At 37.8% G+C, this 27,952-nt stretch overlaps 1 protein-coding gene and 1 non-coding gene across 2 annotated transcripts in view; one reads left to right on the top strand and one right to left on the bottom strand.

The window, feature by feature from the left end:
- Nucleotides 1-901: 901 nt before the first annotated feature.
- Nucleotides 902-27,952, bottom strand: part of il34 (interleukin 34) — a 65,563-nt gene continuing 38,512 nt past the window's right edge. Inside the window, exons 3-8 of the mRNA XM_014973779.2 lie at nucleotides 21,161-21,264; nucleotides 20,128-20,205; nucleotides 19,788-19,865; nucleotides 14,237-14,344; nucleotides 8,963-9,146; nucleotides 902-6,421 (exon numbers count right to left, since the gene is read on the bottom strand). Of these exons, the coding sequence (XP_014829265.2) occupies nucleotides 6,336-6,421; nucleotides 8,963-9,146; nucleotides 14,237-14,344; nucleotides 19,788-19,865; nucleotides 20,128-20,205; nucleotides 21,161-21,264 (638 nt within the window). The 3' untranslated portion in view covers nucleotides 902-6,335. The remainder of the gene's footprint in view (nucleotides 6,422-8,962; nucleotides 9,147-14,236; nucleotides 14,345-19,787; nucleotides 19,866-20,127; nucleotides 20,206-21,160; nucleotides 21,265-27,952) is intronic.
- Nucleotides 11,748-11,820, top strand: trnav-uac (transfer RNA valine (anticodon UAC)). The gene has a single exon. It is a non-coding gene; the product is annotated as a tRNA-Val (tRNA).

Below are 27,952 nucleotides of genomic sequence, written 5' to 3'. Positions count from 1 at the left end.
AAGGGACTTTATTTAAAAATCATTTTAAATTGTTTGAAGTACTAAATTATTATTAAATGTTTAATAGTAATTTAAACAAACAAAATTTAAAATATACAATTAGTCTGCTCTCTTTAGGAAACAGACCACTGTTATGTTCCAAGTTCAGCATCTTTTTTCTTTTGTTTCTTTTTTTATGGGTGACATGACAGATTACCTTCCCCCTTAGAAATACAGGGTTACAGCTAAAAATGTGCCTGGCTGTGTGCTTTTTAAATAAGCTTTACTACAGATTAAAAACAATAAAAAATAGAGGACACACTGACTGAAAGTAAACAAAAACACCTACTGTTAAGGTAACAGTTTTATACCCATTGCAGATTTAAATGTAAAAAAAAAAGAAAGCTTTTTTTCCTCATGAGTGAGGCTTGATGTCTCCCAATAATAAGGCAAGGTTCAGAAATATAGACTCTTCTCAATACTTTTTACTTATACTTGGGTAATTTACACAAGTCACATGATGAACAACTGGATATTGCCACTGGTGCAAAACACAAAGAAGACAACAGGAAGTAGTTGGAGAATTGTCGAGGATCATGTTTTTTAATGATTTATGGCATAAATAAACTTATTCACATGTGACTTTAATTGCGTTTCTTATTCAATGGAAACAGCACAATTGCTTGTGCTTTTTCGACATTAGTGGAATGTTGGCAAAGTTTTGCAGACATATGTAATGGAAACACAGCTACTGTCGCTAAGTTAGCAAGAATGCTACTCTCGTCCTGACCACAGTCACATGGAGGTACTTTTTCTGGTTCATTCAAAAATAGATATCCATTTTTTCAGAGATAAACAATTATTTTTCTCATACAAACAATACATTGATTATTAATTAAATGTATTGAATCAAGACACAGAGTTAGTTGATAAAAATATTGATTTATTTTCATAAAAGTATTGTCAGAGCGTTACACACTTCCAAAAACAACAAAAATTCAATATCTTGTGTATAAAACAATAATCTGTGAGACCGCAAACATTCATGTTTTTGCAGGTTTTTTTCTCTGTTATATCTGAATCAAGCTCCTACACAAACAAAAGCACTTACATGGTTTCTGAAGCACGAGAAAGAAACACTCAGACAATTGTATGTAGGAAAAATATACAAACATTGTTCTTTGTGCACATTGTTGCATATGTCTTGTTGCATATGTGGACCAGCTTAAAATTGGACCTGAATTTAGTTACATGTCAGGACTAAATGCAGACTGAAGTTGTAACTTATGCAAACAGAACCATGTCACATAAAATTTTAAACCAAACTCAATGCGAAATGTGAAGCTAGCAAGGTGTTTCAATACCTTAAATTCTGCAATAAACATTTCAGCTCCATCTCTTTATTCTGATTTAATCCAACATGTATGAGCAAATATTATTCCTGACTGCTGTCTTACAATGTGTGTGTGTGTGTGTGTGTGTGTGTGTGTGTGTGTGTGTGTGTGTGTGTGTGTGTGTGTGTGTGTGGGGGGGGATAGCTTGTGGGTTGTTTAGAAACCAGCTCTGCTTCAAACTGTGAGAAATAGCAAACAAAGTAAACCAAAGAGTAACACGGGGGTAAGTCCTACAGTAAAAACAAGGCAAACCAGCTTGACGGGATTTACAGGAAATTAACCATGTGTCTTAAGTTAAAGTCTGAGCCACTGAAAGAAATCAAAAAACAACATGGTTTAAGAGTTTAGACTTATGGTCGTATGAGGGTGAAGCTAAAATCTGAATCTGCTGCAGAGAAAACATAAATATAAACTTTAGTTGTTCAAATGAATCCTCTTTGTGACAGTGGCTCACATGCAGAAGACAATCTGGATGGAGATGATTTACATGGAGCTGATGTCTAAAATGGCCAGTAGAGGGCAAAAGTGAGCAATCAGAAGCGGCAGCAATCGCCGTTGGATGATCCTGTTACTGCCTGTAACCATGGTGATGCCAACTTTTGCCCTCTGGTGGCCGTTCTAGTCACGTCTGCTCCCTGAAAATCACCAATTTCTCCTCTACATATGGACAAACATTACTTTTAGAGAGCTTCACATGGTATAAAACCGATTTTATCAGTAGGTGTGTCATACTCGAGTGCTTCTGTATTCACTTTACATTTTTATAAAATAAATTATTTATTTGTAATAAACCAAAACAGAGAAACAGGACTCTCAGGTCATTTTCTGAAATGTTGTGAAGAAAGTGTACAATAATAAAAATTAAAGATGAATAAAACAAACTCATTTATTTATCCTAAACATCCTGAAATTACTTCTGTTGTGCATTACATTTCTGCAAATATAACCCAAGAAAAGATTTTTATCCAATGTAAGTTATAATTTTTAAAATTTGCAGTTGATTTATTGTGCTACATAACTATAGTTGAAAACAAGCAAAAGGGGCTAATGGAGCCTGAAACCAAGAAAACCCCCCCAAAACATCTGTGTAACATGGTGGTGACTACATTATGGAGTGGGCTTGTTTTATTGCACATGATGTGGTTCACATGGACACTAACATCTTTATGTTCTTTTAAAGGTGTTTTTATACATTTCTTTTTGCAGGGTGAATTCATTATACATCACAAATATGAAACAATATCAAAAAAGAGAGAAAAATACACAGTGAATTTAGTTTTGTGCACAAAGTTCTTGGTTTTAAAAATCATTGCTGATATTGACTTTTTGCACGTGACGTCACGCTCTCCAGAACTCCTCCCACTCCGCCATGATGGACTTCAAAACAACCAATGAGTTCCTTAAAAGCTAGTCTAAAACAGACATCTGCAACCTAATATCGCTTCTATTTAGTTGATTTCACTTAAAATATGGTCATACGATGGTGCTGCGCGATCGACTACACAGATAAAGATGCAGATCAAACTTACCATTTTATCTTATAACTTTTAATAAGGAAAGATACGGCGGCGATGAACAGCAGCTGTCAAATTAATGACTGGCAGCTGTCTATATGATTGTCAGCCCTCGGTGTAATCGTGGATTTGCAGCGAACACCTTTTACAAGGTAAGAAGATTAACGTTCATATACTTTATAAGTAAGTATTATTAGAGATATGGAGAAAATACGTGTCTAACCATTGGTAACCATGGAAACAGTGCCGCACCTTCATGTAGCCTAGCATGTATGGAAAAAACTGGTTAGCATCTTGTCTTTAGTACGTTTTTAATGCTGCTCTGGTGTAAGGGGAAACTCTGTATTTGATTGTGATATAAATCGTGTGGCGTGAATTCAGACGAAGTCGATAATTTGATCAACACGTCAGGAGGGAGATGGTATGGGTCGGTTAGCTAGCTATTATAGCTAGCTATTTATATGACCCCCCCCAACCAGGTGTGTTACGTTCACAGACAAATTAGCTCGACTCGAACAAGTAGAAGCCATAAATAAACTGGCAAAAACAACTTTGGAAAACTATTTTAGTCGCTCTGTTCAATGCTCCCATCCCTCATTTCCGACGTCCATCATGGCGCCGAAATGATTTGTGACGTAGTTACAAAGGGTCAATACATTGAAATATAAAAATAAATAAATCATTAAAAGCCTCAAAATTAATGACATTCATGCATGACAGGTGGACAGAAGCCTGGATTTTTCTTTAGTTCGACGGTAAGCAGAAAACCAATACCGTGTTCAACCATGATGAGCAAACTTTGTTTACACCAAATTTATGCGCTATAGGCGACCAGGAATGCCACGACAGTTCTGGATTTCCTTTAAATTGCTCCCTGTCTGCAGCTGAAGAGTCAAGATCAAAGATTACTATCTGATCCACGGAATCACTGGGTTTATTGTGCTCCAGGGCGATTAAGTAAAACACCACAGATATGTATAGCTGGATTGGAAACCATTTTGTATTTATTCTCAGCTCTTTAAGTTGTCAAATCAGCGCTGCCAAAACCAGACTGCCCAGCTTTCTCAGCCCAGATGTTACAAATTTACTGGTTCCTTGTACAGATTAACCTTTTGCACCAACCCAACCACTGCTGTCTGTGCACATTAAGTCATAATGTATACCATGTGTTGGCTCCGCACTCCAGGTGTGAAATAAACAATAAGCAAACCTCCAGCTGTGAGCAGAAACTTTACAGTTACACAAATTCAAGAAAGCCAATTATATCCTTGAGGCTGAGCAGAAAGTATTGCTGCAGAAAAACTGAGGCTCTGTTAAGGGTGCAAAAGATTAACAGTGGTTAAGAGGTTCCTTTGTATTAACTATGGAGATATTTGACCTCTCATTCTCAGTTATGTCTTTTAGGAGGTTTCCAATAGAAGAAGAGTCTTAATCTGAGTTGTTTTTTTTTTTTGCTTAGAGCTTCTTCTGATGGGGGGTTATGAAGTGTGATTTAAGATTGTTTCTTAGTACACTTAAAATTAGATAAAACTAACTTTCAAGTAACTTCTCAGCAAGATTAAGTCAATAATTGTTTAATATAGATGAAAAAGTTCTTGTTCCACTGGCAGGTTATTTCACAAGACATATTTCCCATGTTATAAATTAATCTGCCAGTGGAACAAGAACTTTTTCATCTATATTAAACAATTATTGACTTAAAACAAGCTCTATGGCTTGCTAAAAAGTCTTGTCTTATTTCAAGTGTACAAAGATATTTGCACTATATACTAGACTAATATTTCTCTGCTAAGTTGCAGTGAATCTCAAAAAGATGAAAGAGATTACAGAGAGGATGGCGCACTGGAACGTCAGGAAGAAATGGCCGGATAAGCATCACCTGATGCTGGACGGACCTTCAAAATGGGACGTCTGATTTAACAGTAAATCCTTCAAAGTAAATCTGTAATCCCTGTGGATTATTAACAGATCAAGGTGCTGCTGCTGCTTTGTTCCTTTGGTGCACATCCGTTTAATATCTGTGAATTTGAAAAAAAATTCAGATTTTGAAGATATTATAATTCAATTTCGCTGTGAAGTTATCACAAATTTCTGGCTAGAATCTGGGGTTTTAATCCTCAGAAGTTTAATTTTTTGCCTCAGAAGAAGTCCATGACATCAAAATCTGTTTAAAATTTGTTGAGTTCATGGAGTTTGTCCTGACTTTATTGAGGTAATAAAGCATATTCGCTGTGACATAACTATCGCTTATAGCTTTATTGCTAAAAATGACAGCTTTTATATGCATGATGGGAGCGTCTAACGTACTCTCAGCCTCTAAAAGAGTCATGGGAGAGTCTGCGGACGTAAAGATCTAAACAACCAGGACAGATGAAAACTTCACAGTCAAAACTTTAAGAATCTACTGATTACTTTTGGGTTGAGTTTCTCATTCTGCTCAGGAACCAAAGTTTTTCTGTAGGTCACTATATTGAAACATCAGTCATTTTACTTGCTGATAGCTCTTTTCTTATGGCATTGTGCTCTTTCCTGTCACATCTTGAAACTTCAGCCGAAGACTTTAGGGAACTCTGACGTCTTTTTTTATTAAACTTTCAGTCAGAAGACTCTAATTTCTGCATCAAGACCAAACTCGATGCTTGTCTTGTTTTGCGAAGGCACCAGTTTGGTTTCTCTCCAGATTCCTTTCAAAACTCAGGAACCTCAAACAAAACTCGGGTGCCAATTATACGTCTTTCACCATCGTTTTCTACAAACTTGCCTTTGAAATCATGGCATACCTGGTAAAAACAAACTGAAACAGATTTCTGCTGAACACAGGGCTTGGTAAAAAGGAAGATAAATATGCTGTCAGTTGACCAAGTTCGTTTTTCTTCCTCTTTTTTTTTCTTTTGCACAGATAAAAAAAACATAAATACATAAAGCAGCGAATGAAAATGAACATACTCTTTTGGACAGCTCTTTGATTATGCAATCCTGGCCTGTAGCACAGCTGTAAAACATTTGTTTTTAAATAACATGATATATCGGGATGTTTGGCTGTGGTACAAAGTCTGTCTTTTTCTGTTAGCCTCTCGATAAGAAGTTCCTTCCCAAAGAATCCATCTCAGAAAACAATGCATTCATCATCGTTATTAACATAAGAAAACATAAACACATGTGACGGATGAGTTACCAGAAGCAGGAGACGTCTTCAAGGAAAAGGTCCGGCGTCCCAGATGAAATCCTGAAGGTTCCTCTCAGAGCCGAGCCGCATTTCGGCTACATGGATAGTCCGTACGCTACCAAATGAAGCACAGGCAGCGTCGCTATGCCAACATGTTCTCACTGCTGCATGGTGCCAAGGTTTTCAGTCTGCACAGTGATCTTGGCTCTTTTTGGAAATGACTTGTTGAAATGGGTTTTTACTGTGAATCACTGGAGTCTCTGGGCGGCATCAGCGTGGAAATCACCACTCTGCAGGCTCCGTTGGCCTCGTCTCCAGTTCTTGGCTCTGCGTTTTTCTGCCTTTCTTTGAATGGGAGACTTCACAGTCTGAAAAGCAGAAAAAATAATCACATCCATGTTATCAGTAATTACAATAAATCAAAGTATTATTTGTGCGGGTGCAACCTGACTGCAGAAAGAGCCGGGCTGCTTTTAAACCACGTGTCAAACTCACAAAGCCAAATCTGGCCCGCCGTAGCTTTTTATGTGGCCAAATTACATCATTGAGTCCTTTTAGTTTTTCACAAATCTGTGAAATTCACACAAAATTAACAAATCTTCACATTTTTCTCTGATTTCACAGCAAAAATTCTCAAAATTGATCAAAAACATTGAGTTTAAGTGACTACCATAGACCAAATTTTGGCATTTTAAGGACGAAAATTACAATAATTCATACAAGTAAAAAATAACTAAATCAGGCAAAAGAGAATTTTTCCAAATCAGTTTTGTTCGATGTAAAGCTTATGAAACTTTAACAAAAACTGCCGGTGAGGTAGAGATGGGGATGTTGAGGATTTCTGGCGAGCAGATGATGGATTTGGAGCTGTAAGGAAGAAGGAGGACTGGTGTGACCGACAAGGCTGGTAGGGATTTTTAAGGTGAAAACAACAAATTAGGATGGTTTCTGAATGCATACAGGAGTTAAAACCAGGAATAAATCCCTCTGACATTTCCCAGAAAACAAACCTGAACAATTCCCTGGATATATGCATGTTTAAAAACAGTGTATCAGTCAAGATCAAAGTGCTGTGGCGTCATCATAGATGTGCTCCGATTCCTGAGGCATGCCAAAAATCTTCCCAAGCAAATTTCTGCACACTGTCCATCCATCTGAAAGTGAGGCAATACTGTGCAGCATCTGTGGGGCCTGGAAATCTGGAGCACATAAGGCTGCGGCGTTCTTCATGCACACGCAGTTACATCAACGTGCGTCTCCTGCAGGTGTTGGGTGACGTTCATGTCAGGACCTTAATCTTTTATGTTCAGATTGAGCCAGAGGATGGGCTCCGACTGGAGGCTGTGAAATCTCCTGATGGGATCAGTTCTGATTGAGATTTAAGACGCTCAAATGGGTCAGCGGCTCGTATCGGGGATATCCAGAGACGATTCAACAAGTCCAGCAACAACAAAGAATAAAAATGAGTTCAGAATCAGTAAATTGGGACAATATTTTGAATAGGCCAATAGCTTTTTGTCATGTGGGCCTAAAACATCAAGGCAAAACAAATTTTAATTTTTAAAAGCGAAAATCACCAAAAATGTTGTGATGATTTTTTTGTGACTATTAAATTGTAAAATAAGCTTGAAGTACATTAATTAAACACATTTTTTGTAAAAACCGGGTTGCAGATCAGAAATTTCAAATGGTTTGTGCATTTTTTCCTCCTTAAATGAAAGTCATCCGGTTTGCATATTATTTTGGGCTTGACTGAAGAAAACTGAAGAAATATTTATCGTCTGTTCTCAGCAATAACAGGATCTGGGTCAGTCTTCATTTGAAAACGCTTGCTGTACTTGGACGAGTTTTGGCTGCACCAAGGTATATTTTAGAGCACAAGTCAATGAATAGATGTGATTCTGGTTACCATGAGAACAAAAGGAAACCAAGAAGCTAGGAAAATATGATCACTTTGTATTGCATCTGTGATCAGAGGGCTGTAACACCTCACCCCCAAAAAATTAGTCCAGGGGCCCCACTTTAAACACCCTTGTTTGTATTAAAAGTGGGGTACCACCCAGGTTTATGCATGTGTGAGATTAGACAATAAATACTTAATAATATGGTGAATTCAGCTGAAATGTAATATAGCAACAGAACCCGGCGGTATTCTTGTTCTTCCGTTTTAAATCCTTCCTTCAGGGGTCGGCCTGCACAGATTAAAAGCCATATGAGGCACGAAACCAAGAAGCATGACTTCCTGATCACACATGGTCAGTCGCTACATGTTGGGGGGCCTCAGAAATGGGAAAATGAGGAAGACTTCAGCTCTACTGTCCCCTTCACTGGTCAGCCTTCAGTGGAACTGGCGTTTCATGTCATGATTGAGAATCTGGATTGCATGTGATTGGGCGACGATTGACAAAGATGGATGGCTTACTGGAGCACCTGCTGAGGATTTTTTAAAAAGCGAATGCACCTTTTTTGCAAACCCTTTCCAGTGGCAGCTGTCCAGATGGTTCTGAGTAAGGCAACGTTCAGGACGTCAGGTTACACATTAACATGGCTTTGCGGGAACCTGCAGGCACAAAATCTGTCCAGATGGCCTGGCAGAGGCTGTGGCCCAACCTGGAGCATCAAAGCATCGGATCATCTTTGATCCCGAGCTGGAGAGACACTCACACAACACCGGAGAGTTAGGGGGAAAAAAAACCCAAAGCGAAGGACGCAGATGGCTTCCTGCATGGCAAATTGACAGAAAAACCTGCCTTTTGTCATCTTCAATCTCCAAACATAACCCCACATGGAACAGATCAGGATGCAAACATAAATTTTCATGTAAGAAATTGGATAAATGTTGATGCATGTTTTATGTGCCGGAGGGAGCGGCTTTCATTTGGTTTAAATGTCTTCTGTGTTGAACTCACAGTCCTGAGAAGATTCTGTGCCAGAAAAGCACTCCCAGAAAAGGCAGCACATGGTGTGGCACAAGTTATCCACTAGGGATTTTGGAGACGCGAACCTCCAGCTGGACTCCGGCACCCTGTCGGGCTCCTCCGTTAACTGATCCCAAATGTCTTGGATCGTCTCTGGAAGCTCCTGCTGGAACACCTGGACACACCAAAACAAACACACACACAGCTGAGAGGCTTTAAAACCATGAGTCACCTGACAAACACCAGGAAAATAAAAATTATATTACAGCAGCCATTAAATCCTGGCAAATGTTTGTAAAAGGATAACATTTCTGACCTTCATTTAACTTTTTGCATGTTTTTATACTTCCATTTGAATCTCAACTGCTTCTAAAAACAACCTAACGAATAAAAAAAAACAAAAACCCAGCCGATTTATGGTAATAAGTTAAAGTTTTTTGGTGAGCCGTTTGAAAAACCTCTGCTTGTTGAGTCACATCCCATGGGCAGTGTGTCGTTACCTAGCAACCCCAGCAGAGCCCAGGCCGTTACCTAGCAACCCCAGCAGAGCCCAGGCCGTTACCTAGCAACCCAGCAGACCCCAGGCCGTTACCTAGCAACCCCAGCAGACCTCTACCCGTCACCAAGTGGAGCTGGGGATATGGCCTTGGAATACAATATTTTGTAGTAGTATTATAATAATGATAAAATTGATGATTATTAACGATTGATCTTTTTTCATTTTTAGGTAACTGCTTGTCGAGGCATTCATGACGCCACAAACATAAATGCTGTTCTATAAAAACCTTTATTTGACATAGCTTACTTAAATAAGTGTGCTTTCTATCACTAAACTGCAGAAAGAAACTTAATGTAATCATATTTTCTGATTTATTGATGCTCTCGTGGAAAAACAAATGGCTAAATAGTCCCAAAACAGAAAAAGATAAAATCACATTTGTCAGTTTAACATTGATTTATCATGTCAACAAAATTCTGAACATGACAAGAAATTTTTCACAACAAATGATAAACAATACAATAAATGCCCACAACCTGAGTTCCAAGTCAATAGGTTTTACCTCTGTATAATGGCTGCTGGAAAAGCCAAGCGTCTTGTTTGTTGACTTGCCTGCCAGAAACAATGTGCTGCATTCTTATTGGTTGTGGAGGATGCTCTACTAATGCTTTTCAAAAATGCACCGTTGTATAATTGCACATCTGTTTGAAGCCATTTTCACTTGTGAATGTAAACATTGAGTTGGGGGCGTGGCCAGGAGCAGCTTATTTCATTTAAAGCACATGTGTCAAACTCAAGGCCTGCGGGCCACATGTGGCCCGCCATGTCATTTTATGTGGCCCCCACAGCATTTCATAGGCCCATGATTGATTTAAAATAGGTTTTAAGCACGAATTGACTACAAACTACATCTCCCACAATGCATTCTGATTGTTACCAGCCAACATTACGGCTTCTCGCCACTAGAGAGCAGCAGAGTCACCTCAAGCTGCTTATTGATTTTCCCAGTGAATAAAACTGAGACATCGACAAGCTAATATCAAAGCGTCCAAGAAAAGAAAAATCGATTTACAAGTAAGACTGTGAATGAAGATGTGTGTGAGTTGGTGTCAGGGCGGCAGGTCGAGCTAGACTTTTTTTGTTATCCTTATCTTGACCGACAACATTAAAAAAATCGGTCATGTACTATTTTTATCTGTGAAATTACAATCATATTAACATCGACTATTTAGCTGCATTTTATGCGGTTTAGTTAATATTCGCCATGAATCCAGATCCCATCACAAATTAAGCAGATACATGTATCTACATTTTCTCGTAGTGACAAAAACCACCCCAATAACTTTAAATAAATTAAATTGAGCAACTTCACTTAAATTAGTGTCACTGTCCTCCAGAATGCCGCTCTCCTGGGCGTTCTGGACTCTGTAGAACCATTTGTCTCTGCTAATGACATCTTCAATACATTTTTTGTATCCCAGGCTTAGTTTATGGACTGAACAGACAGAAACAGTTACCATTATACATTTTGAACTGTTGATTTTATTTTTGAACCATTTTTAATTGTAAAGTGTTGATTTTATTTTTGAAACCTTTATTGTAGTGTTGATTTTATTTTTGAACCCTTATTTATTGTAGTGTTGATTGTCTGAAAGACCTTAGACATGAATTGCCCCATATGGGGTTTGAACCAACAACCTCAGCATTACCAGCACGGTGCTCTAACCTGCTGAGCTAACTCACCTACCTTACGAACTGTTGAGTTTCCATGGATTTAAGAAGAACTCACATGATTTTACCACAATGAAGATTTGATAAAAGTGCTTATATTCTAATGTTTTTCAAAACAACATGCATCATATTTTATTTTCCAGAGATTTTGTATTTTGAAGTGTTGATATTATTTTTGAACCATTTTTCATTTTCAAGGGTTGATTGTATTTCAGAGATATTTTTATTTTAATGTGTTAATTTTATTTTTTAACCATTTTTTATTTGTAAGTATTGATTTTATTTTATAGCCATTTAGCCAAGTCTCTGTAGAACCATTTGTCTCTGCTAATGACATCTTCAATACAAGTTTTTGATCCCAGGCTTAGTTTATGGACTGTAATGTGAAATTAGGCACAAGTATAAGTCTGACAGTTTGTTCACCAAGTTACTGTGCTCTCTGAGAGGATCTGTGCTATAAGTATTTAACATTGTTCCATGCCAATCGTTGACATTAGTCTCTAACAAAATGTGGATCATCTACCAGGAACACTGCAGAGAGCATGAGTTTCTGTAGTGTAGTGGTTATCATGTTTGCTTTACATGCAAAAGGTCTCTGGTTCAAAACCAGACAGAAACAGATTTTTGCATGTTCTATTCATCATAGGTGTTTACTAAAGGTCAACAAGGGTTCTGTGGTGTCATGGTCTGTACTCTGAATCCAGGCATCTGAGTGCAAACCTCAGTTGACATTTTCATGCTTTGCATCTCACATCATCAACTTTGGAACCTCAAACTGAAACAAAGCAGAGAAGTTCAGTTCCTGTAGTGTAGTGGTTATCATGTTTGCTTTACATGCAAAAGGTCTCTGGTTTGAAACCAGACAAACGGTTTTTGTAGGTTATGCATCTCTTGAGGTGCAGTGAGACAACAAGAGCCTTCCTCTTTGGTGATGGTTCATTTGCCAATCGACTTCAATGTCGGCTTCTTTGAAATCAAAGCTACTTTACTTCAATTACCAATTGGCAGTTCTATGGCGTAATGCACATGTGTCAAACATGCATTACACCATGTTTGACACATGCACCGTGCTTTTATAGGCTGATGATTGACTTAAAATAGATTTTGTGCACGAATTGACTACAAACTACATTTCAACCAAAGGTTTGTAATGCGCTTCCTAACCAGACGCTCCAAAGCGTCCGGTCCATAACTCTTCAACACGCTGTCAGCTCCCGGTCAGAAAGACGCATTTAGTTCAGAGACCATGAGATGATATTCAGAAAGGATTTTTTAAATTAATTGATTTCAGTTGCTTCTGAGACTAAATCTTTGCGTAAAGTCTATAATGTCTGCCCATGTGACTTGTTTTTATTTTTTGTTTGCTTACCTTTAAACACTGATTTAAATATTGTAATTTTTAAACTGAGCAGTAATTTTACATCCATGGAAACTCAAATGTAATATTTAAAACTTCAATACATAAAATCAGTTATTTAACAATATGAGGTGTTTAATTTATTTTTAACATTGTATTTTTATACATTTATGCTAGGGCTGCCCAAGTCTAGTTTTCCAGACCATCTGCAACTTTAGATGGTTCCTTCTCCAACACACCTGGACCACTGACTCATTATAAGCCTCTACAGAACTGAATGAGGGAAGTCAGCCTTTTGTCTGGGGTGTTTTAGCAGGGATGCACTCCTGATCTGTACCGTCAATGTGGCCCGTTGAGGGGGGCCAATATGCTGAAGTGGCCCTCAGTGAAATTGAGTCTGACACCCCTGATTTAAAGCAACAAGATGCCCTAAAACAGCTCATTCTGAAAGGAGCCAAAAATAGGCATTATTGATCAAACTAAAATCTCATTAAGAATGATTTAGTGCAAAAAATGTAACAAACATGTCTTGGTGGCCCACAGACCTGTCCTAACCTGTTCACAGAAGCATAATTGGACACCTTCAGGTCGATCTTTGATGTACATAAACTTCAAGCTGCTGCTCAAAGTATTTTTTACTCCTGAACTTTGGAACCAACTGCATGAAAACATTCCTGCGATTGGCCCCTCCAAATTTTAATTCTTTTTATCTGAAGCCGAAATTAATTTTAAGACATTTGTCTGTAATATTTTTTCTTTTTCTGCGTACGAAACAAACCAGAGAGTCTGGGCTCCACATTCAGAATGATTTCATACAAAAAGACTTTTAAGGAGGCCCAGGACGAGGTTCATTGTGAATTGGTGCTAAATAAATGAACTGAATTTAATTAAATTTTAAGGAGGACTCCACAGTTCTTTCAGAAATGTAATCTACAGTTTTAAAATAGCTAGAAGATTAAAAAACTCAACGTTTAATGTGATTTCAGGTCATTACTAGTACTGCTCATGACGAACAGATAAAATATTTCAGCATTGTGACCCAGGCAGTCTGAGATCCTAATGTTTGAGGGAGATAAAAGTACCTGAGGTCATCGACGGGAAAACATTCAGGGCCAACAAAAGAGCCTCTATTTTGCAATGCTATATTTGTCTGTTAAACAAATAATTCATTAAAGACATGAACAGAAGAAATACTTGAAACTACAAATCACGAGAGGATGAGCGAGATATGAATCCAGGATCAGAGATGGGATCAGCTTTGCTCCAGACTCTGCCTCCTGCGGCTGCAGGGTTCCTGTGTGCTGCTGTCTGCAGGGGCACCGTGGTGATTAATGCACGCCCTGCTTTTGGAAAATAGTCTAAACTGGATTAAAATATTGGATTTAAAAACAAATCCCAGCACAGATAAGCCGTTATAAAAGGAAAACCTGCAGACAAAACTGGTATTTATTCCCTCATCTGCACTTTACTGAATAATCAGACGCTGCATCTTGTACATTCACCTCCCCTGAACTCTTGTTTTCAATCATAAACAGAAGCTGCACTTAGGTTTCCATCAATAAGAGAATTAGTTCCTGATATTAAACAGATTACATCAATGTGACATTAGTTAGTGAATTGGTTAATTTTGGGAGAATGTGAGCGCAGCTGCGGAGCAAACATGTGAACTCGGTCTTACCTCAGGAGGATGTGACTGAACAAAGACTCCCTCAGCATCCCTGAACCGTCTCTCCAGCTCCGCCGTGTACGGACGCGAAGGATGCCTCTCCGGCAATACCCGGATGATCTGAAATAGGAACCCATTTTCAGTTTATAGCTCCTTTAATTTGGCATGATCACTTAGTGATGGAAGAAGCATAAAACTCAAGAAAACCTGTTGATACATAGTTCCCACAAGTCTGAACCAGAAGTGATTCACCATCTAGGTAGGCAAAGCATACATAAACCATGGCTTCAAAACCAACAAAAAGAAAGTAGAGTACCCAACTGTAATCAAATAATAGTTGTAATGTACTTCTGTTGTTTATAAGTTAGATAGGAATAGAGAGCTAGTTCTAAACTTGTGACTTGCTGTTTTCATAGCAACTCCATAGCAGCTGTCATCACAGTTACCTGCGATGCCTACCAAGATGGCTGTCAGCTGCAAAGTTCCCAGAAGTGACGTCAGATGAGAAACACGTATTTGCTGTCAGATGGAAATGTTAAGTTGGATTTTATTCTCCTGCAGGTCTCTGTAAAAATTAATGGTTGCTAAAGTAATTATTTTTGTCTAATTGCTCAACTCCTCCTCCGCTCTAGCCTGTTCAGGACTTTAAGTCCTGAGAGACTGAATGTAGACAAATATCCACGTTTCTCAATTCATATGATGGTCTTTTATGCTGTAATCAACATTGTTTACCATGTTCTATTGGTACTCACATTTTTATTACAACTAAAGGCATAAATGGAATAACCTCTGGTTTATTCAATCACCATAAAGTCTTTTGAGTGTGTACAGAACAAAAATGTCAAATTTTACTGTTTGAAGATCGAGTATGTACTGTTTTCTGACACTGATGATGGATTACTGTGAGAAACAAAAAGCTGCTGAGTAATGTAAGAAGCAGAGTCAGAAAAAGCTGAGTCACTGGTTGCTATGGTGATTCTGCTCAATTCTGTTTTTCCCACCACAAGAGACAAGAAAGTAAACCTCAAACAAATAGCTGCCGTTTAAAAACTATAAGTTAAATTAACCAAAGACTTGAACCGAGAGTGTGTGAACGTTCTGCTTCACAGGTAGATTTCTATCTGTTTACGGTTTTTTAAGTTGCAGATGTGAGGTGATAAAAAGTCCCTCCAGTTCCAGTTTGGTAAAAAAAAAAAAAAAAGACCTGATATCTAATAGGAGTGAATCAGAGTCTGGGTGGGAGCTATCTGCACTCAATTTGTCAGAAAAGTGTAAGACCGACATCAATGAGAGTCACACACACTGAAAGAGAGTAGACAGAAACAAGTTTGATGTACAAACTGCATATGGAGATGAAACTGTGAGCATTAAAACAGTTTAAGTTTAGTGAACTTCATATTTCACAGGGGCAACATCTCTAAAGTGTGTGACATCATCATACTGTAAACTGAACAGGTGAGAAAAATCATTAAACTTGTGATTATGTAAAACCATAAAAAGGTATTGAAACGACAATGCGGTTCATAAAAGTCCAAATTTCTTTGAACTGTTTAAATATCAAACTGTTTCTGCTGGAAAGTGAAGTCGAGCTATGGAGCTTCAAAAAGCGCACAGTTTTCACTAAAATCTCATTAAAGTCAGTCCAAAAAATGTTTTTTAGGGGGAGGAGCAAACCAGAAACCAAAAGTAAACGGTAGGGATTGTATTTTTACCTCTTATTTAAGAGGGCATTGTCAAAGATGTTGACTTAATCACCTGCAAAAATGTAGTTTGAATGTGTATCTGAGGAGCAGTTGCATTAAAGGTTTTTATTAATAAATACAAACAAATACGAATACATTTGTGTCACTATGACACTGTTAATGTGCTGTTTACATGTTAAAAAAAACCCAAAAAGGCTGGAAAAAACCCCAAGACATTTATTGTTCTAAAACCCTGTAGGTTGACATTACACAGATAAGGAACTTGTTTTATTTGTTCATTTTTTTCCACCAAGGAAAAGGTGTGATCATATCATGTGCTTGCGAAACCAACTGTTAGTTTAGGACAAAGTGGTGATTTAACCTGGAGCCGCGCCAGCAGCAGCGTCGGCCGTTTCAAACAAGCCGCGTGACAGAAAGCAAAACAGAGGATCGACTCTGGAGAAGATGAACGCATCCTCGAGCATTAATCACGACGGCGTTCTCAGTTTTTACACATTGCGTTTATTTTAACCGTGTTAAAGAGCCTGACAAATGACTGGTGCAAAATGGAACAAATTAGTTGACAGATTGATTGGCGTTTTAAACAGCGTTCAAAAACAAAAATAAAATTGGTGAATTCCTTGTAAGAAAACAGGAAGTTACTAGTTTGGAAAATGCATTATACAGAGTCAAAATGTTCCCACAACGTGTTTACTTACGCAACTGGAACCACTGGAGCGCAACATGAGTTTCCATGTTTCCAACAGCAAAGAGCAATAATAAATCCTTGAGATATGAAACACTGCGCTGGACTGATGCGCTGCAGCTGACTGAAATAACTGATCAACTCACTTAGCTCCAAATACCAGCCGCTATTAGGTTACACGTCAGTCAAATGCAGTTAGGGGAAGTTATTTTTCATAAGTGGTCTGAATTTATGCCGGTAATTCCTGACGTGTGATTCTCAAGAGCGAGTCACAGAGCCTGCCTGAACAAAGAGTCACATCGGTTTATCGCAGAAATCTGGAACATTTAGACCAGATTTAACAAATCATTTAATGTATTTTGGAGAAGGAAAAAGGCTTCGTTGATCCGGCGAAGGTGGGAAAACTGGTGTGAGCTGCGTGTGCTGGCATGCAGAGACAGATAAGGATTAATCGGTTGGGTTAAAAACACGAAAGAATAAATAATTTCTGTCTGAGATGATCTGAATGGGTCTGGCTCCACTTCGGCTGGTGTGTCTGTTTAACAACATCTTTCACTGCCATCCTCTAATCAAAAGTTAGACATTTGATTTTACACAACATTTTAATCAGAAAGTGGTCTGTACTTTGACTGGGCCACTTTACTTGGATGTTTTTCTGCTTCAGTCAACTTGTTTGGGATCATCGTCCTGTTTGGGCCAAACTTCATCTGTCAAATAATACTGGTTTCTTTTCCACTCAATGCCAACAGTATGCACAAAAAAATATGGCAAACCATTATACATTATACCGCCATCGCCGTGCTTCATAGTTGGTGCTGATATGTTGTGTTTGCAAACGTAAGTCAAGCTGCGATATCGTCACTTTCCTAAAATTATGGCTGAAGACACTTCTGCCAAAAGTGATTTTGGAAAGAAAAAAAAGAAAAAACTGCCACCTCTCTTTTAATGATTTTTATTAGAGAGAAGAAGGCTATGGTATCACATTTCCACCAAAAATCTTGAGGAGCCGAATAAGGAACCACAACAGTGCTTTTTTTTTTTAAATGAGTGCATAATATTTCCATTTATTCACGGGCCAATTAATGCACCACCGCAAGTAATAAAACATTCCCTCTCCAGCTGGTGTATTTCAAATTAAAATTCAAAGATACTTTATTGATCCCGAAGGGAAATTAAATGCTCTAATACCTCAAATTAATTCAAATTCCTTATAGAGTCAAATCAGTAAGAGAGCAGCAGCTCCTCTTATTGACTGTAGGGAGGATGTGTCATGGATTTAAAGCATAGAAGAAGAAAACAAAGAGGAAGCAGAAGAGTACAAACCAAAAAATGTGTGGAAAGGAAAAACCTTTTTCCCCCTTCTTTCCTCCACCTCCTTCTCTTTTTTTTAATTTTAGGCCAAAATCAGATCAGTCAGAAGCGTTTCCCAGACGCGCCCACTAAACACAGAGAGCGACCACAATTTTTCAGCGTTTTATCGCTCACTGTGCTGCGTTCATGAACCAGTGAATAAATGAGCCAAGTTTATTTGTATGGTTCAGCAACAAGGCAGTTCAAAGACGTTTAAATACAGTCATAATTTATGAAACAATAAGCATTACATTTTGTCAAATACCATCATCAAAACCATCAAGCAAATACACTTCAAATATGTTGATCAGTTTTCCAGTTGGTATGAATCAAAGGCAACGTTAAACAGCCTTAATTCAAAGTGAATCAGTGTTTCAGCTGTTTTGCAGTTCTCTGGAAGTTTGTTTCAGATGAGTGAGAATACCTGCTCTCTCAATAAGTGTGGTGATGCGATTGGTTACTAAGCTCCTCAGTGTTCTTGGCAGGAATGTGACGCCATAAGAGCCTTTGTAATTCAACCCTGTGAAAATGCCATACTTGTTCAGTCTTTTCCTAGTTGCCCCATCATGAACTTTAACACTAAACCTGCTAACTGAGGCATGTGGGTTCTGAGATGGAGCTCTCTGGGTTTCCTGCAATTAAACTGGGTCATCCATTCCTGGGAAGGCTGGCAGATTTTTTAAATACTTTCCTGTGGTGAATAATCTCCCTCTCTGCAGAATGATGAACTTTGAATTGTTGAAGCAGTAGTCTTATAATGCTTCCCACATTGAGCTCCTTGCTGATGTTTTTCCATATTGGACCATCTGTATACTTCAGAGCAGAAAACCACCCAAACTCTTGCTTTTATGGAAATGTTCACGCTACTTACTGCCTGCTATTCCCCATTTTTAGATACCATGGGAGTAGCACAGTATCTAAAGTCAATCCTCTTTTCAGGAGGAAAGTCCACCCTGAAAAGAGGATGGACTTTCTTCTTTTCAGTCACACCTTTTTCATTTTGGCATCAATAAATAAAAACAGAGTTTGACTAATCTACACACCCATATTAGCTCAGATTTTAACGATAAGATTAGTTTCCATTATATGCAGATGATACACTGCTCTACATTACGACATCACCTACTGAACCTTCAGAATCACATAAAGACGGTAACAAAGTTGGCCTTCTGTCACCTGAAGAACATTTCCAGGATTGGAACACTAATGTCTCAGTGAGATCTAGAGGAACTGTCAGCTCAGAGAATAGACTTTAAAATACTGTTGGTTTATAAATCACTGAACATCTTGAAGATCTGCTGGTGTCGTATGAACCTCCCAGGTCCCTCAGGTGTTCTGGTTCTGATTCTGCTCTGCATCCCCAGAACCAAACATGGAGAAGAAGCATTCAGCTTCTATGCACCACAAATCTGGAACAAACTTCCAGAAAACTTCAAGACAGCCGAAACACTGAGTTCCTTTAAAACTACACTAAACACCCATCTGTTTAGAGTTGGCTTTGAGTCATAATAACTGGAACATTGATTAATTCTAGTCTTCAATATTTGATGATGATCATTTTGGAGATGAAATTGGACAGAATGTGATGTTTTTGCTTGTTTGCTGTTCCCAACATAACTGGTTACTGTGTTGCTTTTATCATGGGAAGAGCTTTGAACTGACTTGTTTCTGAAATGTTCCAGAAAAATAAACTTGACCTGCCTTGACTTTGTCTCTGTGGAAAACAGAGGGACAGAACCAGATCCAAACTGTCTCTGTCCTGTTAGCATTGGCAGATTTTTGCTAAATGTTTTTCAGTGCCTATATTAACTGAATGGAAATGTACCTTTTTTAAGACGCCTTGGTTGACTTGAAACCACAGCCTCTGGAGAACCAGCTCATCCAGTCCGTCCACCTTTAATTTCTGAGAACAGGGTACAGTTGGCATATTAAAACATTAAAATAATACATTTCCACTAATGTTTAATTTAGAAATCTCAAAATTAGAGGCATGAAACCAGACCCATAGCACAACAATCATTCGTAAGACTCATCACTGGAGCAAAGTCCAGGCTTTTGAACAGGACAGTAAATTTGTAGAACTTAATGTTCTGGATCCGCTCCGATACAACCACTCTGCACCAAACTGAACTCTGCGGTGAAACTATAAAAATCTTGATTCATACCATTTTGCTGATATTTGACAGCTTAAAGATTTCCTCGTGATGAACTCGGATGAAGTAGTTGATGGGAAAGTTGTGCTTCTGAAACAGAGAAACGGAGAGATAAAATCCTTTAAAATGTCTATCATTAAATCAAAAGGAGAAAAGTTTCAGAAACGTAAATGTTTAGCAAACTCTGCAGCTTCAGATTATGCTGCTGCTTGACTAAAAGCTTCAAGTTTACGGTTGCTGGAAACACCTTTAGCATCCTGCTCCAAGTATTTATTGCTTAGTTTCTAGTTCAAATAACTTATTACACTCGAATTAACACAAAACTCACAAGATACAGGAGCTTATTTTAAGTCAGTAATTCCTGAATATTGATAAGTATTAGTTCTGCTGGCAGATTATTTCACTTGTAGGAAAACGTCTTTGTAAGTGAAAAAATCTGCAAGCGGAAGTATTAATTTGATTATTCACTTAAAACAAGCTCCTATATCTTGCTGAAAAGTTACTTATAAGTTAGTTTTGTTGTATTTTAAATTTACAAAGCACTAGAAACCAGAGTTGGGTACGATTAAAATACCAAAATTTCCACTTAGCTTTACATTTGGGTCCATCTGATTATGTAATTTTTAAATATTAAATGATTGATTATTTGATCAGTTTCTCACTACTTTAGTAGACTTTTTACCAAATACTTCCTTTACTCTAACTTTAGTCATTTCTTGGACGAATGCGTTTTACTTTTACTTGAGTACAATGTTTGGATGCTTTACCCATTTCTCCTAAAAACGACACAAAAATACTTAAGATTTTGTGTTTTTGTGGTGAACTTGCTTGAATTGTTTTAATGTTTTAAACATGTTTTAATGTTTTAAACTGTTTTTATTGCTTCTTTATTGACCCTTTTATCACATGCAGTAAAGTTTTAGGGCTTTGAACTGGTTTGCATCCCAACACCATTTTAGAGGAAACCGTTAACAGATGAAGGATTTTATTCACGCTCATTGCTTCAGGATCGGTTCCGGTCCATTTTTACGTCGCCTCGTCTTACCATGTACCGTCGCCTGTGGCTCAGGCTGTCGTTGAGCGTCTTGAGGGGCGTGCACATGCTGGCGGGCGTGGAGGCCATCAGAACGGGAGCCATCAGAAACAGGCCTGCAAGAGACGGGACAGACGGAGAAGATTAAATGTACGGCGTGCAGCTCATGCCTCCAACACCCCGATTTAACGGCTGGAGTTAAAGCCTCTCAGTCTGAGCTGAGATTTAATCTAGATGTGCAAAGTGGTGTTAAAGGAGGTGCTGTTATGTTTCCGGTACATCTCACCGTGAGATGATCCAGTTAGCGTAAATGATTGATAATTTGATCAGTTACTCAGAACGAGTAGGCTTTTTAGCAAATACTTTTTTACTCTTACTTGATTAAAGTCCAGAAATCACAGAGAAAGAAAGACGACTAGGAAGCAGGGCTGCAACTTAATTATTATTATTATTATTATTATTATTTTAGTAATCAATTATTCTGACAATTAGTCGTTTGAAAAAATAGCACATTTTACAGATTTTTCATTCAACACCATAAATCTTCGTATACAATGTTGGAATTACATTAAAAAAGCAAATAAATAAACAAATCCCCCTTTTTAAACAAGAAAAACATTTTATTGCCTAACATACATTTGTTTTTAACTGGGCGAAGCCAAAACTGCCACTTGAGGAGATTTACGTAAAACATATTTACAAAGGCTTTTTTTAATCTTAAATGCAAAACTAATATATTTTTTGTACAGTTTTGGAATAATTACTACTGCATTTTTTTTTCTGTCTGTATGCTGCAGTTAGTAATTAACCAATTACTAAGTTAGTTGACGATTATTTCAGTAATTAATTCAATTAATAATTTCAACCCTAAATGTATCGTGTGCTTTTCTTCCCTCGAGATTAGATGGAAATAATTTACAAAAACAAAAAATATTTTTTGCCAACATTACTCAAACAGGGTGTACTTACTTAAAAACTTTATTAAAACACAACCCTGTGTGTGTTTTTTTTTTTAATGGAACAAATTGCCCACATTTTTACGGCAGTCATGCCCCAATAAGCAGACGGGACGTTTCTGACTGGAACAAACAGATAATGATCTTTGTTATGCAGCGACAGAAATATAAATTCTCCCACCAAAGTTAAATATGTGCAGCGCTCCTGTTGTTCCCACAGTTAAACGCTTTTTCCCCCCAGCTTTTACAAAGCTGGAAAAAAATCTGAAAAGGCTTCCTTCATAAAATAAACCAAAAGTGTGAAAAATCACAAATTACAGTCCGAGGACCAAAAAACAAACATTTTCAAATCAGACAATCTGGACTTGTTTGAGTATTTTCTAAAGACAAACAAATACTTTTGAAGCACACGTTTGTTAAAAATCAAAATATGTTCCTGATAACGTTTCCAAGTCCGTCACAGTTGCTGTAATGGTCTGCATTAGGAACAGGCCTGCCAGTGTCTCAATGTTTGTGACTGATTTCATTTGAAGGAAAATCCAAATGAAACTGCTGGTGATGGAACTGGAGCATCTTTAATAATAAAAACACAAGAAAAAAACAAGCAGAATGCAACAACGAGCAATAAAAAACAGGTTACATACAGAGGCAGGGAGGAAAATGAGATGGGAGCCAGGTGAGGTAATCACCCCACTGTTGTCAACTCAGCAACTTTCTTGCTGAATTCAGCGACAAAAAAAAAAAAAAAAAAAATTGGTTTCGACCAAAATCTGAATCAGCAGGTCAGGCTGCTTGAAGATTAGTGAACGGCCAGAAAACTAGCCACAATAATTTCTTCCTTCTTCTTCAAACTGTTTTCAACAACTGCTGTCTGCTGCAGATAAGATACTGCCTGATTATAGGCGCTCCTCATAACCCCACTTCAAAAACCAAACTATCTCTGACTTTTGAACATAAACGTCTTTACATTTCACCTCCCAAACCCATTAGCAAAGCAAACACAATATATTTTCTGTCTCCAGCTTGGTAGTGGTGACTGCTGGACTTACAGGAACCTCATTTCTTTGGTTGGAAAGATTGTAGTCAAGATAATCTCCACCACATGCTCCATCATCTGCATCGCCCTCAAACATGATAAAAGATCCAGATAACGAGCAGCATATGGAAAACACACCAGCTCTTTGGGTTAATTTGGGGGTGAGGCTAGAGGAGTAACTGTGCAGTTATTATTTCAGAGAAGCAAATAGATTAGAGGGAGTTATTGTGTGCTGCAGAACAGGTATGCAGGTCAGGAGGATAACTTATCTGTACTGATCCCTGGATTTGTCTGGTTATCTCTGAAACAGATGCTTGAGCATCACCAGTGTCCTAAATGCTTCCTGTCTTCAGCTTTTCTACAGATTTCAGGTTTCAGGCGACGATGGAAGAAAAGTATTAGCTGCTCAACCTCTCACAGCTAGCTAAGCTAGGGTGGTGGAATCAACTAACTGACTGACTCACTCACTCTTTTGTTACCTAGCAACTCACTCACTCTTTGGTTGCCTAGCAACAACCTGTTGAGTAACTTGCGCAGCAGCAATTTAAGGTTTCATAAAAATAATGACTTGGAGTTAAACTGGATAAAACGGGAAAAGTTTGGCAGAATCTCAGATATTTAAAAAAAAAACTAGTTAATAATTATCGATAGACAATTATTGATATCAGTTGATATGAAACTAATGGTTAATCGATTCTTGCTCATTCTGGACGGAGACGCCGCCAGGCTTTTCATGACTTAGCAACCTGCTAAAGCAAAGGTTTGCTGGGATTTTTTAAAAGTTACACACGACTGAATTCAGACATGATTGGGCTTTATCGATAATTATTGATGCTCTCATGGAGCCAACGGAGGAGAAAATGGTAAAAAGTGCGATTCATGACAACATGATCAAGATTAAATAAGAAATATTCATAATAAAGACAAAAACAATAAATGCCCATAACTAATGTGAAGTTTGGAACAGCTCTACCTGAAAAACCCTTAGCAGACGTAAACGCACCCTGCATACCTCAGAGGCCAACCCGGGACGCTGAGCCTCGTTAACCCCCGACTGGCTGCACAGATTCTCATATTTAGAATTTTCACGGACATTCTGGTGCTGATAAATCTGGTGATTCCTATTCCATGTGTCTTCTTATTGATACAGTTTCTGCAACAAATGCAAAATCAGTTGCATTGATTTGCTTTTCTGCTAATGTGGTGTGATGTCTTGTTATTTTAACGCAACAATTGCTCAACAGTAGCATTCGCTCAGATCAGCTCATCACGCCGAGGAAAACAAATTAAACCCAACTTTCCAGCCACATAATGAAAAGAACGGCTGCACAAGTCAATTATGTGGGCCTGCAGGCTCAGTCCCTGCTAATCAGTCTGCATTCTGTGGTGTGCATCACTATTCAATGTCACATGCTGTTCTTATTATTTTCTTTAATTATGTAAAGCACCTTGAAATGCCTTGCTGCTGAATTGTGCTATACAAATAAAATTTGATTGATTGATTGATTTATCCTCCTAAATCCACCGTTTCACCCAATAAATGAGGACAGTCCACCTGCTTTTATTTAATATCGGTGTAAACACAGCTTTTCTTGATTCCTCAGATTATTGTTTTAGACTTATTTTCTTTTTGAGACACATCAAGATCAGGAATGTGGCAGAAAGTATTATTAAATAACAAACTGCTAAGTTATGAATAAATAGTTTTCTCTGCATTCAACGAGAATCTCTTGAAATCAAGTTTGTCCATATTTGTTGACAGATAATTTTAGAAAAAAATTGAGCTCCTCTGCCTTCTGGAAACAACCAATCAGAGCCAGGAGGCGGGTCCTATCGCTGTCAATCACCCTTCTCTTTTTTACCTTGCTCTCTGTTATGCTGCATGAATGCTAAGGCTAGTAAGCATAGCCACCAATGACATTTTTCTGTAACAGTAAGTTGTTTCTTCACCATTAGCACATTTTGAAGCGCGTTCATGAGCTTGATTGACAGCACTAGTATAATATTGGAAGCACACACTCTAAAAGGTTAATACACTTCTTTTTCTAAAGAACCTTTAACACTGGAAAACATGTTAAAATTCCAAAGTAAATTAATTAAGCAACCAAAAAACAAAAAATGCAATTAATTATGAAATTTTTATAAGCAAAATTGTCCTTGGAAAAAAGGGCCAGCTGAGACCAAAGCACCAGACTGAAGACTTTTATCATCCAGTTTTTGGTAGTAAAAAACTCGTTACTTCCCAACTCTGCTTCCTATAAGCCATAATAGTCTAAATAAACACTAAATGCTTAGTAAGAGTTTCACATTTTGTTCTGAATAACAGCTGAATTACATTTCTGGTACTAAATGCTGTGAGAAAACAAAAATGCCGTCTCAGCAACTGCAGGTCAGACATGATGGGAGGACAAAAACCCCGGTGACGAAGTCTCTTTTCCTGATGCTGAACTTGTAAATTGGAAACGGTTGGAGGACAATTTATCTGCTAAACTGTATCCGTAGAAGATGGCTTCCAGATGGCGCGCTGCATTATTAAGCTAATCTGTGGGACGATCTCCACTGGCGACTGTGTCAGAAACTCGGAAACTGTCACTCAAATGTAACCTCGGGGGTTTCTTTTCCTATTAACGCTCTGGGACTGCATCAGACGGCTCTGATCGGAACCACTGCTGGATCAAGGGGTGACGTAGATAAAACCCCACATATCAATCTGTGCTAATAGCTGGTGCTGCTCAGGATGAAAACGACCTGGAGACGCCAGCGAGAGCCAAAGTTTGGTCGTTTAGAGCGCTGATGCTAAACGTGTGTCCCAGAGGCAGCAGGCTGTCTCACTTTAAAACAGAGAGTAAGCTGAATATCCACCCTGATAATCTATTTCACTTTCATTTGTTCATTCTTCATAAGCCAGCTTCTGCTAAAAACAAAACGTAAATGAGGGTGGGAGGGTTTCAAACACAAATTTTCAGCTCTAACTGATGTTTGCTGGAAAAACTAAAGAGTAAAATTTACTGTAAAAAAAAATTGTAACAATTTGCAGAGGGAAATTTAAATGCCATGAATTCAAGAACATCCAGTAAATTATACTAGAAGAAAACTAAAGACGCTGTAAAACCAAAATCTTAGCCAGTATTTTTACTCTTGTTTCTGGTGGAAATGTCTTAACAGGCTGAAATAACACAAAACAACTTGCAAGTAACTCTTCAAAAATATACAGGAGTTTATCTTTAGTTTATTTTTCATTTAGTTTTTTCCTTTTGTTGCATTTTCTGGGGGTATTTTGTACACAGTTAGCTTTGCGATTGCACCTGTTAACAAATTTAAAGCGATAGCGCTGTAAATCAGTGCAGCATGTTCATTGATCTGTGCCGTAGAGAAAATTTATTGATCCATGTCAGAAGAAACGTCTAGAAACGGCTTGAGCAACATGAACCAGAGTCGATCTGCAGGGAAAAGTCCAGTTCATGAACCTTTCTGCCAGAACGTCCCGGCAGGTGCTAAGGTGTTTATGCAACACACACTCCTGCATTCAGAAAGTTGAAGGTTTCACAGCAGGCAGACACACAAAGGGTGAAAGGGGGAACGTAAACGATCCAATCAGTTCCACATCCAACGCTCGCTAAAAGCTGAGCTGCACCTGCAGCAGGAGATTCCTGAGCTTCAAATGAAGGAATCGTTCTTGGGCTGAAATCTTTCCCCGTGAAGATGGATGACCAAAGCTGCTGCTCAGTCCAACCCGCTGCAGGGAGAGCAACACATTCGCTCTGTGTGAAACACGGCCACGCTCAGCAGCGCACCTGCAGGCGGCAGCGGCTCAATCGAGGAACTTTAAGGCAGAAGAGCCGCAGAGAAACTGTGTTAATTTCTGAAACGGTTCAAAGTGGAACAAAAACTAAAGATGGACGACGACAGAGAGGCAGCAGGTGAGTCTTAATTTGCTCTGAGTATTTTACTTTAAGGAGAAAACATCTGAAACTGTAGTGGATCTGCAGACTCAACATGTTCTTCTCTTCCAGATAAATCAGTTTATTAAAGCGTCTGAAGTTTCTGTCTAAGCCAGAATATCTTAATCTGATCAGTTAAAGAAAGAACACAGCTGCGTTTGAGGCTGGACCGCTTGGTTTTAATGCCTCTCTTTCTTTTGCTTTGTCAAATTGTCTTTTCTTATCCTCATTTAGTTTATTTTAATAATTTTACAAATGTTTTTCACTTGTACTTACATTTTTTCAAATATTTTATTGTTTTTTTTATTTATTTCATACTTGAATAACAAGCTATTGCACCAATAACTTCATTTCATGCATAAATATTTTCCTAATATTTTGTCTTATTTATTTTATGTATGGTTGTAAAACTCCTTTTTCAATGTATATTTAATTTATTTTAACATTTTCTTTTGTAATTTAACTTTGAATTTCCTAATTTCTATTTTACATTTTCATAGCTTTTATTTTTAATTTAACACGTCCTTCCTATTTTATTTGCACCCTGATTTCTACTGATATTTTCAATTTCTGTTAAATTTTAATATTCTATTCCTCAAACATTTATTTACCATTTTAATTTCTTCATCGTTATTAGCATTTAGTTTAACTTAATATTCTTTAACCGGTTAAATATTTTAGTTGTGCATCATTTCTTTTTATTAGTTTTTCTGTTTTTGATATTTTAATTATTTACAAATCATTTTTTTGTTCTAAATTTAAAATTTTAGACATTTTAAACTTTGTCACTGCTTATAATTTTCCATGAATCTATGATAATGTTGTAACTTGTTGATAATCTCAAGATTGGTCGTCATTGTTGAATAATCTT

The sequence above is a fragment of the Poecilia mexicana genome, unplaced genomic scaffold, assembly GCF_051168715.1.
Source record: "Poecilia mexicana isolate PSO_F unplaced genomic scaffold, ASM5116871v1 scaffold_6, whole genome shotgun sequence".
Lineage (NCBI taxonomy): Eukaryota > Metazoa > Chordata > Actinopteri > Cyprinodontiformes > Poeciliidae > Poecilia > Poecilia mexicana.
Note: the sequence above shows the minus strand (reverse complement) of the source record. Positions and strands in the feature narration are given on the sequence as shown.